The sequence below is a fragment of the Aspergillus heteromorphus genome, assembly GCF_003184545.1.
Source record: "Aspergillus heteromorphus CBS 117.55 chromosome Unknown BO70scaffold_28, whole genome shotgun sequence".
Classification (NCBI taxonomy): domain Eukaryota; kingdom Fungi; phylum Ascomycota; class Eurotiomycetes; order Eurotiales; family Aspergillaceae; genus Aspergillus; species Aspergillus heteromorphus.
This window is the reverse complement of record NW_020290433.1, coordinates 222,848-235,438: the sequence shown is the minus strand read 5'-3', so window position 1 is coordinate 235,438 and position 12,591 is coordinate 222,848. Positions and strand designations below refer to the sequence as shown.

General features: G+C 37.1%; 6 protein-coding genes across 6 annotated transcripts; 4 read left to right on the top strand and 2 right to left on the bottom strand.

The window, feature by feature from the left end:
• Window positions 1-3,682: 3,682 nt before the first annotated feature.
• Window positions 3,683-4,599, top strand: BO70DRAFT_343054 (DsbA family protein; the record flags this gene model as incomplete). Its single annotated transcript, XM_025541400.1, has 5 exons — window positions 3,683-3,798; window positions 3,857-3,876; window positions 3,948-4,349; window positions 4,418-4,465; window positions 4,522-4,599. Exons 1-5 carry the CDS (start codon window positions 3,723-3,725, stop codon window positions 4,597-4,599), a joined length of 624 nt encoding a protein of 207 aa, XP_025396194.1. The 5' UTR covers window positions 3,683-3,722.
• A 289-nt stretch (window positions 4,600-4,888) lies between these two features.
• Window positions 4,889-5,404, bottom strand: BO70DRAFT_298570 (cyclin-dependent protein kinase regulatory subunit CKS1; the record flags this gene model as incomplete). The annotated part of the gene is made up of 4 exons (XM_025539610.1): window positions 4,889-4,925; window positions 4,979-5,037; window positions 5,103-5,247; window positions 5,301-5,404. The coding sequence occupies 4 exons, from the start codon at window positions 5,402-5,404 to the stop codon at window positions 4,889-4,891; spliced, it is 345 nt and encodes a 114-aa protein (XP_025396193.1).
• Window positions 5,405-6,756: 1,352 nt separating this feature from the next.
• hscA (putative Hsp70 chaperone (HscA)) lies at window positions 6,757-9,366 on the top strand. Its single transcript, XM_025544011.1, has 7 exons — window positions 6,757-6,954; window positions 7,013-7,063; window positions 7,118-7,244; window positions 7,306-7,471; window positions 7,527-8,234; window positions 8,287-8,767; window positions 8,819-9,366. The coding sequence occupies exons 1-7, from the start codon at window positions 6,912-6,914 to the stop codon at window positions 9,085-9,087; spliced, it is 1,845 nt and encodes a 614-aa protein (XP_025396192.1). The 5' UTR covers window positions 6,757-6,911; the 3' UTR covers window positions 9,088-9,366.
• Window positions 9,367-9,470: 104 nt separating this feature from the next.
• Window positions 9,471-10,659, top strand: BO70DRAFT_321359 (ribosome-recycling factor). The gene is made up of 2 exons (XM_025540513.1): window positions 9,471-10,180; window positions 10,251-10,659. The coding sequence occupies exons 1-2, from the start codon at window positions 9,740-9,742 to the stop codon at window positions 10,599-10,601; spliced, it is 792 nt and encodes a 263-aa protein (XP_025396191.1). The 5' UTR covers window positions 9,471-9,739; the 3' UTR covers window positions 10,602-10,659.
• Window positions 10,660-10,679: 20 nt separating this feature from the next.
• Window positions 10,680-12,189, bottom strand: BO70DRAFT_124000 (uncharacterized protein). Its single transcript, XM_025537976.1, has 2 exons — window positions 11,896-12,189; window positions 10,680-11,758 (listed from the first exon to the last, which is right to left on the bottom strand). The coding sequence occupies exons 1-2, from the start codon at window positions 12,014-12,016 to the stop codon at window positions 10,824-10,826; spliced, it is 1,056 nt and encodes a 351-aa protein (XP_025396190.1). The 5' UTR covers window positions 12,017-12,189; the 3' UTR covers window positions 10,680-10,823.
• Window positions 12,190-12,214: 25 nt separating this feature from the next.
• Window positions 12,215-12,442, top strand: BO70DRAFT_264170 (CDC26 family anaphase-promoting complex subunit; the record flags this gene model as incomplete). The annotated part of the gene is made up of 1 exon (XM_025538939.1): window positions 12,215-12,442. A coding segment is annotated over one exon (228 nt), but the record flags the coding sequence as incomplete, so codon positions are not given.
• Window positions 12,443-12,591: the final 149 nt, after the last annotated feature.

The window sequence follows — 12,591 nt, the reverse complement described above, 5'->3', positions numbered from 1 at the left end:
AAATTAAAAAATATTTTATAAAACTATTTAAAGAAATATATATATAATTATTATTAAAATTTCTAAATATTAAATAAATATTAATTATAATAGATTACTAAATTAGTTCTAATTAGAAAATAGTTTTTATTTTAATTAAATATTTCTTAATAAAAAATATAAATTATTATAAGATTTTACTAGATTTTTAATTAATATTTAAATCTTATATTAATAAAAATCTAGCTATAATTATTTTATTAATTTTATATAAATATAATCTTATTTATTAATTATTAAATATAATAACTAATAATATTAATAATAATAATATAATATTTAATATAATCTTAGCTAAATTTTAAACTTAATTTAATTAAAGTATTTAATTTTATAATATTCTAATTAATTCTAATTTTTTAAAAATTATTTAAAATTAGTATTATATTTTTTATTTTATTTATATAATTTAGTTTATAATTAATATTTTTCTGCAGAAACTTCAGATTAAGATCTTAAATAATATTATTAAATATATATAAAAAAAATAATAATAAAAGTTTTAAAATCTTTTTTAATATTTTAAGAATTCTTAAGAAAATATATTCTAGAAATTATTTATAAAAATTAATATAAATTTTTTTTATAAAGAATTTCTAGAAATTTTCTATTAATTAATTTATTATATTAATTCTTAATTATAAATTTAAAAGATTATATAATTTATAAATATAAATCTTTAATATTATAAAAAGTTCTAGTTTATTTAATAATTTAAATCTAGCTTAGTTTACTATTTTTTTCTTAATTATAAAATCTGCTAAAACTTAATCTATTTTATAATTTATTAAATATTCAATCTCTGTTAAGTAATTAAAAGTTTTATTTAATATTATAAATATAATAATATTAATTATCTTTATTTTATTATAATTAAATAAAAATAGATAAAATATCTTCTTAAATTTTTATATCTTTTTTTTATTTTCTATCTTTCTAAGAATAGTAGATCTACTATTTATAAAATTTATAAAATTTATAATAATCTTTTTAATTATCTAAATTACTTAATTAGTAAATTAATAAAAAAATAAATATTTAAAAAAAAAGATTCTTAAATATTTATATAATATATATTAAAAGCTCTGAAAATATTATTATTATATTTATTAAATAAAAAATTATATTTATATAATTATAACTATTCTGAATCTGATATTAAAGCTTAAAAAATTTAAAAAAAATATATAATTAAATAATAATATTAACTAATATTATAAATATTAAATTATTTTTAAAAAGATATTTTATTTTTATTATAATCAAAATCTAAGAATTAATATATTATTAATAATTTCTAAATTATTATTAGATTTAGATAAGATTTTTTATAATATTTTTAAATATTAGAGATTCTTATCTGCAGCTAAAATATATAAAAAATTTAAAATATATTTAAATATTAAAGATATATAATTTTTTAAGATATCTTTAATTAAATTAATATAATTTCAGATATTATAAAATATATTAATATTTTTATTTATTAAAAATCTTATTATAATTAACTTTTTACTTTTTATTAGATAGCTAGAGATTTTCTCTTAATTATAATTAATAATATTAATATTAAATATTTTTTTAATAATTCTTAAAATATTTCATATTATTATTAAAATTATTTTTATTCTAATATAATTAAAGTAGTTATATTTTAAATATATATTAATTACTTTATTATAAATAAGAAATATTAGAATATATTTAATAATCTTAATCTAGATTTAATTATTTTTATATTTAAGAAATAAAAATAAAATAAAATAATTATTATTTTTTATATTAATAAGAATAAGAATATAAATAATCTTAAAGATAATTTAGAGAATAGATTATTATTAAAATTAAAAAAACTAGTTTTATTTAAGTCTTTAATTATTATATATATTTAGATAAAGATAAAGATCTGATCTTTATAATTTTTATATTATTATAATTATTATTTTAAATAATATAAAAATAAATATTTTATATTTTTTTTTATTTTTTTATATTAGATTTTATAAAAGTCTTTTTTAAAGTATAATATATCTCTTAAGATAATTAATTAAATAGATTAAGTAATAGACTATATTTAAAAAATATTATTATATTATAATTAAATATATATTATACTTTATATATTATTTATATAAAAAAATATATATATTATAAATTAATCTATAATTATTAATTTATTTGCTATATCTAATTTTTCTGATTAGTAAATATAAATAATTAAAGTAATAATTATATCTTAATCTAATGTTAATTATATAATTAAAAATTTTTTATATCTTAATCTAATTATTAGATTATGGCCAGATTAAGGTTAAGATATAATAGTCAGGTTAAGCCACTCTACTTAAGATATTAAATAATATATTATAATAATATATTATTCTTAAATTTATAAAATAATATAATTATAAAGATATAGAAGAAAGATATTATATTGAAATATATAATATAATTATATATTATATAATCAATTATAATAAATTTAGAAATTATTAAATATAAAGTTTTTTAAAAATAATATAATTATTAAATATATTTATTATCTAAAGCTCTTTTTTATTAATTATCTTATTATAAATATTAATCTATATATTATTAATATATTTAATAAAAAGATTAAAATTCTATAATTCTTTTTCTAAATTATTTAATATCTGATTTAATAAGTATATAACTATTTATCTGAATTTATTCTGTTATTTATAATAATATTCAAAGTTTTAATAGATTATAATATATTAAAATTAATATATTATTTATAATTCAAAATAATAAATCTTTGTTAAATTTAGCAGACTTAGTTCTTATATAGATAATATTATTAAAAATAGTCTAGAGATTAACTATTATAATTAAAAATATTAATCTAAAAGAATATTTTTTCTAATATGTCTAATAATGTTTTTTTAAAAAAGAGAATAAATCAATCTTATTAAATATATTTATTTTACCTGTATTAAGAATATAAGATCTAGATTTAGTAAAGTAGATTATTTACATATTTATTCTAATTAAAATAATATCAATAATACTATTAACTAATTATCATAATTATAATATTTTATAATAGTGAAATTTTTTAAAGATATTATTCAATAACTCTAAAATAATAATTCCTGGACTTATAATCTGATAGAAATAATTATATAAAGTAATAGAAAAGAGTGAATTAATTCAGATAAGAGAAGTCAGGAATCACAGTGATCAAGTAGAAAGATACAGTCACATGGCCCCGGAGTGGCCACCACAAATATATATAACAGTAACAAATATCTATAATTATATAATAATCTTATATAACCAGGTTATATATTAAGTCATGTGCCAGACCCTCACATATAATACTAATAAACCAGTTTTTTATTTTTCATATATTATTAATTTTTTAAATTTGAATTTTAATCTTATAACAATTCATCAGTACTACAGTAGCTTGAATAAATATAATATAATAAAATAGTTAATTTTTAGAAGCAGAAAATATTAGACCGGCCACTTTGTTAGACTGGCCGGGTCGCCCTAGGGCGAGGTAAGCCGCGCAGTGGTCGTTTTGGCCTATATAACCCCGCATTCCCATTTTCAGAAACAACTGAGTAAACCCCCCGTATTCCCCAGGTATATCTGTGTACTTACAATCCGGCTCCATCTTTTCTCTTACCACCACAAACTGTTCTATAACGTCGATGGCTCTTCATCCGAAATTCATGGGCCAGAGGTTATCGCCCAATGCCCAGCAGCCCCAACATACACTTGAACTTTGTCTGTAAAGCGCTACCGTCAAATTAAGCGTCTGTTGGCTAACCTCTTGTATATCCAGACCTTGACTATGTCTGCCCCGTTGGTCTACCCTTTACAAATAGCGTCTTTATTGTACCAAAGGTTATCCACTAACAGGCTTACTCCTCCAGTTCTCTGCAAAGCTTTTCAACACATTTTACAAATCAGTGAGGCCTGTTATTGCGCAGAATTACCAATCAAATCTCCAGGTCATATTTCGCCAGCACATTCAGCCCTGGCACCCATCATCAACTTTGACGCATGAAGCCGGTGCAGCCGTTCTGAAGATAGCTCCAAGTAAATTCTGGGACTTCAGTGCAGCATTATTCAGTCAACAGAAAGAGTTTTTCGATGTCAGCGTTGTTAATGAGACACGTAATACGACATATGAGAGACTGGCAAGAATTGGCGCAACAGTTGGCGTGAACGAGGATGAGATGCTCAATGCATTGAGAATTAGCGAGGAAGCAAATAGCGAGGAGCATCTGAACGTTGGTAACAAGGTGACCAATGATATAAAACTCATGATCAAGGTGCGCCACTGTTTGAGCCTGGTTAAACTTGTTACATTAGATCACTTATGGAAATTTATCCGATACAGTCAGCTCGTGTTGTTGGGGTTCATGTCTCTCCAACTGTATATTTCAATGTGAGAGGCTGTATTATGACCCACAAGCAAATTGATGCACTGACTCCACTGCCTAGGGCGTTGAAGAACCAAAGATCAGCAGCAGCTTCACACCCACACAATGGGAGCAATGGTTGGCGACGAATGTGGCTTAGGCCGTCATGTTTAAAGGGGATTGTAGGACAACAGGCTGCGCGCGCGCCCTTTTTGGGGGGCGGGGGGGGTTCAAGTGGTGATGATAATTATCAAGCATTCATTCTGTGGTAGGAAAGGTTCGTTCTCATTTGAAAGTTCAACTTCCAGGAATAAGTATCTGGATGGATCTTAGTACCTTAGTACGCATGACTCCTCCATCTCTGGCTGTTTGCTGTTTTTCATCCATGCCATTGATTGTGGGTAGCAGGATCAGGCTTGATATTTGTGATTGTATTTGTGTCCGACTATTTACTGTGACACGGGAGGTTGGTAGTTCAAGGGCCGCCTGTGTATGTTGATCAGCATTGTATAGAGCAGCAAGAAAATCCCAACGCTTACTTGAATAGGAGGATATGCGGTTCTGGTTCATGCACTTCGTAATGTTCCCAACCCAAGCTCTGATCACCTGGGTTAGGCTATTTTGACTTGCGTGTCTGCTCATATGGGTTGATATATTACGTACCTGCGTAATGCCAAGGGCTCGCCACTCATCCTCCCAAAGCAGCTTCAATGTCCCCTTCGAGCTGTCAAAATAGTCGGCTGGAATCTTTTTGAGCATATTTTTAGGAAGCTGCACGTGGCGGTATTCATATTGGTCATCTGAGTATCTGAAGTTTATGATATCAGAGGAATCCGAAGTGAAGATTTATGCACCGTTTACCTGGCAGAATAATGGATAGAATCAATAAATTCCTCAAGCCTCTCCCGCTCCGATTCAAGCAAAGGGCGGGGCTTTTTATTCCGTCTACTTAGATCGATGTCCATCTGGAATAGCGGGGGTAGATAGCGGAGTTGAAAGGCCACTTTGTGGTCTTTATCTTGTCAGCAAAACTTGATTAATTAATGTATTACTGCGGAATCCGAGGATAGGATACGCTATGCTGAATTAAATGTAAAGCCGATACTCACAAGTAGATGAAGGACTTTGGTATGTCCACCAAGCAAAACAAGTGTACTCCGTAGTTGACTTTCAGTTCTCGGGTAACAAAAGATGTCCTCCTAATTTGGTAGAGCCTAGTAGGGTTTCTTGAAAATTGGTGGGGTAAGCGGCCCAAAGGAGTGAAATCAGAGCTGAAATGTACTGGGAAGTGAATGCACAGAGGTCGTTTTCCCTTGAAGGGGCCTGCAGCTGTTAGAATGCTAGTACTAGTGGAGCAGCTACCCGCTTTGCTGCCTGAGGCTATAACATCAAGTACGCCGTCACATTTTAGTACTTTGGAATTTCTATATATAAACTTGTACACCTGATCAATGTTTGCCTAGTGCCTAACCATCACTGGCAAAACATGCAAATTCAGTGACACCTATAATATACAACGGGACTGAGTATAATCAAGAGCTCATATAATGATAATCTCCTTTTTGTGAGCTGGAGGAAGATATACCTGGGGGGGGGGGAGTAATCGTGTAAAATCGACGCAAATCCAGATGGTTATAAATCTAATACTACCTATACTTGGTTATATATTCGATTCTCCATCGCTAGTAGGATTTATCTTCATGTGTTTGTTCTCTACCAGGGAGCTGGAGAATTATATATCTCTAAAGAAAGAAGAAGGAAAAGACCGTGTAGGTTTAAACAATTTGGTATTTTGTCAAATAACAGTAGCTGAGGAACATTCATTCTAGTCGCAACTCCGTCATGGATTTTGCTTACAGTGAAATTTATAATTGATATAAGGACATGTAACCACTGGCACATTCCTTATGCATGCTTTACCGCCTGTGGTTTGCTTTAAAACAATAAATTATTACTCAACCAGACTTTTGGCTTTTACAGAGACAAAAGATTTCTTGATTTCCCGCCATATTTAGGAATCCCGTATAGATCCAGCAGCACCATACTATATACTCAGAATAGTGTGATACAACATAAAAACAGTCTAACCAGAAAGAGGGGCGAATTGCTTACTAGCATGGAAACCTTCAAACTTTGATGTTCGAACCACCTATGAGAGTTACTCTGCTATAGTAATATTGGTAATATTCACGTGATTTTGTGTGATTATCTAAGGGGACCAGTAGCCAACCAGCTTTGGACTGTCTCCCGAGGGCGCGCCAAAAAAAGTACCCAGGATGAAAATTAGAGGGGGGAAGAGAAAATTGAAAAAGGGAAAGTGGGTTCTTTTTTTTCCATCCAAATTTTAACCCACTCCCACCCCGACGCCTGGGGCGAAATTTATTTAGTCTTCTCTTCCTCCAACTTCCGTCTCGCAACTTAGTTTTGTTCCAATTTTCCATTCCACCCCGTGAGAAACTTCTCCTTGTTAAAATGGCTGACGAAGTTTACGAAGGTGCCATTGGCATTGACCTTGGTAAGTTCCATTCCTGCTCCCCCTCGACTATTTCGACTGCGACTAAATTAAGTGTTAGGTACAACCTACTCCTGCGTTGCCAACTACGAGGGCACCAATGTCGAGATCAGTATGTACCTGGCTATGCGCTACATATAAAAGCCCAAGAACTCACAGGTCGCAGTTGCCAATGAACAGGGTAGCTACACCACCCCGTCCTTCGTTTCCTTCACCGACAAGGAACGCTTGATCGGTGAAGCGGCGAAGAACCAGGCTGCCATGAACCCTCAGAACACTATTTTTGATATCAAGTAAGTCGATTGGCGAAGTATTCAGACTTTTCTTAAGTTATAACGACCTAACCGAGTATAGGCGTCTTATCGGTCGGCGGTTTGAGGACCCCATCGTCAAGAAGGACGTTGAGTCGTGGCCGTTCAAGGTCGTCGACCAGGGTGGAAACCCTGTTGTGGAGGTCGAATACCTCGGTGAAACCAAGACTTTCAGCCCTCAAGAGATCTCATCCATGGTCCTGATGAAGGTAGCTCACCATGATTCATTGTTTTAATTTGCGTGGCGTTAACTGTGTCCGCTAGATGAAAGAAGTCGCCGAGACCAAGCTCGGAAAGAAGGTTGAGAAGGCTGTGATCACCGTGCCTGCTTACTTCAACGATAACCAGCGCCAGGCGACGAAGGATGCTGGTGCTATCGCCGGCCTAAATGTTCTCCGTATCATCAACGAGCCGACTGCTGCTGCGATCGCCTATGGTCTTGGCTCTGGTAAGTCGGACAAGGAACGCAATGTTCTGATCTACGATCTTGGAGGTGGTACTTTTGATGTTTCGCTCCTGAACATCCAGGGCGGTGTCTTCACTGTCAAGGCTACGGCTGGAGATACTCACCTTGGTGGACAAGATTTCGACACAAACCTTCTGGACCACTTCAAGAAGGAGTTTCAGCGTAAGACTGGCAAGGATCTTTCTGGCGATGCTAGAGCGCTTCGCCGTCTGAGAACTGCCTGTGAGCGTGCTAAGCGGACGTTGTCGAATGCTACCCAGACGACCGTTGAGATTGATTCCCTGTTCGATGGAGAGGACTTCAACTCCTCCGTCACCCGTGCCAGGTTTGAAGATCTCAATGCCAAGTCCTTTTCTGGCACCCTGGATCCGGTTCAGCAGGTCCTTAAGGACTCCGGTCTTGAGAAGAAGCAGGTCGATGAAATCGTGCTTGTCGGTGGTTCTACCCGTATTCCTCGTATCCAGAAGCTTCTCAGTGACTTCTTCGATGGCAAAAAGCTTGAAAAGGTACGTAATTTCGAGGTTGGCTGGAGTCGGTTTGGCTAATTGATATGAACAGAGTATCAACCCGGACGAAGCTGTTGCTTACGGTGCCGCTGTGCAGGCTGGCATTTTGTCTGGAAAAGCTACGTCGGCCGAAACCCAGGACCTTCTGCTGCTTGATGTTGTCCCGCTGTCTCTTGGTGTTGCCATGGAGGGCAACATCTTCGCTCCTGTCGTGGCCCGCGGTCAGACCGTTCCCACCATCAAGAAGCGCACTTTCACCACAGTCGTTGACAACCAGACGACGGTTCAGTTCCCCGTTTACCAGGGTGAGCGTACCAACTGCGCCGATAACACTTCCCTTGGAGAGTTCACTCTCGCCCCTATCCCTCCCATGAGGGCCGGCGAAGCCGCTCTTGAGGTTGTTTTCGAAGTCGATGTCAATGGTATCCTCAAGGTCACTGCGACTGAGAAGTCTTCGGGTCGTACGGCGAACATCACTATCTCTAATGCCGTTGGCAAGCTCTCTACCACTGAGATTGAGCAGATGATCGATGGTAGGTTTTCCTGTTTGGAGAAAATCACTCCCAGCTAATGTACTCTCCCAGATGCCGCCAAGTTCAAGACTAGTGACGAGGCCTTCACCAAGAAGTTTGAGTCTCGCCAGCAGCTTGAGTCTTACATCTCTCGTGTTGAGGAGATTGTCTCTGACCCCACCATGTCGATGAAGCTGAAGCGTGGAAACAAGGAGAAGATTGAATCCGCCCTCAGCGACGCTATGGCCCAGCTTGAGATCGAAGATTCCACCCCCGAAGATCTGAAGAAGAAGGAGCTTGCTCTTAAGAGACTGATTACCAAGGCCATGGCCACCCGGTAGATGACTTCCTCTTACCTATTACGATCTTCTGTGCGGCGCCATCAGACAGCGTAATGCTCACGTTCCCGCCCGCTCTTCTTCCTTTCCCGCTTCTCATCATATCTGGGCGGAGAGGCCACCTTGCTCGCTACATAAGAGATCGAAGACGAGAACCTAACGTTGTTTATGCGACCTTCCTTTCGGGTCAGGCGTATTTATTCATGACCGGGTACAAAAATTGTGAAAAGTAATTCATGGAATTTAGATGATGTTTTGGCAATTTAATGATCTTGATGAGCCAGCCATGTTCGTAATGTCTCCGTAAGAATGTGTACTATTCATCCCCCCCCCTTCTATCAGATTGGACTCGGCCCGCCGTAGCCAGCTTATTGAAATAATGAGCACTGCAAATTCGCGATTGAGCAATTCTCTTAATACTCAGACCCTTTGGCCTCTTCTACCTGCATGCCAAGTTAAGTACCACTACGACTTTTTCGCGCATACCCATCGAAATACTCCCCAGTAGTTCTGAAACGTATTCGCTCCGCAATCCTTTACCTCTGCGCAACCGACGAGTCCAGAATCAAACACAATATCCTTCATTCATCTCCCTTGCGGCTATCACCGCAAAATAAACATATACGATTTGTGACAACGATCAAGGATTCTCAATATGCGATACCGGCCTGTACTTACTTGTTTTCGTTCTCTCCTCTCTTTCGAGCGTCAAACCCTAGGCTGGTATCATCGGTATAGGCTAGCAACTTTCAACAGGAGTCGAGGTTTTTCCAACTCCACATTTCTATGCAAGAAGAAGGAACGAACAAAGGCGATACCCGTTACAGATTCCGGAAAATCATCGTCAAAAGCTGGACCAACCTCGGAAGATCCTTACGACCTTTCACAACTTCATAATGGCATTGCTGACGCTTTGTCCCGACTCAAAGACGATCTATCCAGGCTGCGTGTAGGGGGAAGGTTCAACACCGAACTGATCGAGAACCTTCGTGTGCAGCTTAGCAAAGGTAGCAAAGAGTTGCTAAAACTGCGAGATGTAGCCCAAGTTGTTCCTAAAGGTGGACGGATGGTAGCTGTTTTGGCCTCTGGAGAAGATGTAAGTTCTCAACATGCCTCGTCCGCTGTGCTTTTTACCCAATCTAACAAATACCGCAATGTGATGGTAGCATGTGAAAGCTATAACCTCGTCAATCATATCCTCAAATCTGTCTCTGACCCCACAACCCGACTGCCATAATGCACTTCAGCTCAACATCTCGATTCCGCCCCCAACAAAAGAATCCCGAGATCAGACCATTTCTATGTCAAAGACGGCAATGGAAAAAGCAGCTGGTGCTATCCGTGACTCCCGCGGTACTGTACACAGGCGTCTCCAGGACTTGCAAAAAAGAAAACTTGCTCGACCCGACGATGTTCGAAAAGCCCAAGAGCAGATGGAAAAACTTACAGAAAAAGGCCAAAGGGATGTGAAGGACCTGTTTGAGACTACAAAGAGGGCCATGGAAAGGGCACAGTGACGCAGCAGTTTCGCCAAGTTGCCTAGTATACCGCCAGACTACTCTTGGAATCTACTCGATATTAATAACATTACAATTCTTTGGTCCCTGGACCGGTCACTTGCCCATGCGCAGCCATTCAGCAGGCCAAGTAGGGGTCTGGAGGCCGAATAGTAAATCAAGAGAAAAGTAAAGGTACATGAGAGGACAGTACTGTACAATGATAGTAAACACAGCAGGTGCTCAGATACGCGTTGTACCACGACCCGAGGCTAGAAGGGAATCCAATTTCTCCATGAACGCAGAACTCTTGCCAGCCGTTTGATAAGTTGCATTGTTTCTCAGGTTTTCTGAGACCATTTCAACAACTGAAAGTTTAGCACCCCGCTCCGCAACCGACTTAGGATAATTGCCCTGAACAACCAGCCCCATAAGTACGTTCTGATCTTGTGTGCTGATCGGATTGAAGTTGATCGGGTTTGGATCGAGTAGATCGCCTTTGCGTTGAGACAACCGGTCGGCGCATTCTTGGGACAACTTGTTTGCCTCCATGATAGCCTCGGATTTTTCTTTTTCATTCATGAAACGAACGAATTTCCCTCGGAAAAGTCGTCTACCCAGCTCATTTGGGGGTACATATCCATTGGCAAAGCGGTCGCTGAATGACGACAACTTCTCAACCATTCCAGCGGTATGGGCGCCTACATCGGTGGGCAATGAAGGCCAGGTCTCCTTCAGAGATGCTAGAGAGACAGGTTCGGGTTCGTATCGAATGGGCTTAGGCCTCGTTTGCTCCGCAAGCTCGCGATACACATCATTGACTGCCGCCTCCTGCAGTAAATCGGCTGTCTCTGTAGCCGACTGTCCGGACCCACTGGAACTGCCTCTTTTTCGGTCTTTGGATGCAGTCGCCTTGGATTTCACACCAGGTATGCGAGCGCGCGCTGGTAGCCCACCCGGAGTGGGTCGAATCCTGGGGCCTCTTATAATATTTGTCGGTTTACCAGCAGCTCGGGACGCGGCCAGAGATCTTGCATCAATTATTCTCCGAGGACGAGGACGCTCAGTATTAGTATTTCTGGGGTTCAAGTTCGTTGATGGGAGATTGGGCTTTTGGGAGCCAGTATGAGAACGCGCAGCCAAAGCAGACCCTGAAAGAACAACCCTTCCATGTGTGTCTAAAAGAGTCAACTGTCAGTATTACGACAAGACAGAAGTGGTATTGGTTTGGACATTCAATGGGAAGTGAAACAGAAAGCCAAAAGAAGGGAGGGAAAGGAAATCCACATGGAGACAATCCCAAGGTAAATCTTACTAGGTTGGCGTGTGTTTACTGCCTGGAGTTGAGCGACTGAAAACTGGCGTACAAGAGACAAAGGGCCCTCGGCTAGTCTAGCACCATCGCGATGCAGAGGATGGGTCAAAAGTTGGAGCATTTTGGTTGTTGATGATTCAGTGTTCCAATTGAGGTAAGATTAAATTTGTCGATAACCTCCGCCAATGGCTGCAAAGTCACGTGTACAGCTTGGCACTTACAGAGTAGGTCTCAGGTTATTTTCGTACCAAGAAGGGTTACTAGTTATCGCACAATCCGCCCTCGCAACTGTCACCAGCACCTATATCTTTGAGTAAAGATGCTTCGCCGCAAGCCCACTGCTATAGCCATAACGGCTGAAGACCTTGCAGCCTTTGAAGAGTCACGGGCCCTGAAGCTTGTCAGGCATAACAATACCCACGCTCATGCCAACAATAGCAATCACGCCAGTCATGCCAACCTCGACCCTAGCGACGAATTGAAGCCCTTGCCAGGGGACAAGGCAAGAATTGTCCGCTCACGCGAAGAACGAATAGGCATAAGTCGGAGCACCTGACACAGCCCTTCGAACATCTGGATCTACATAGCCTTTTACTGGTCCCCTCTCCTACCCACCCTTTCATGATGTGGCAGCTGTCTTGGATATGGAGTCCAGTTATGAGGTTCTCGACCACAGTGCAAAGTCAACCTGCTCTT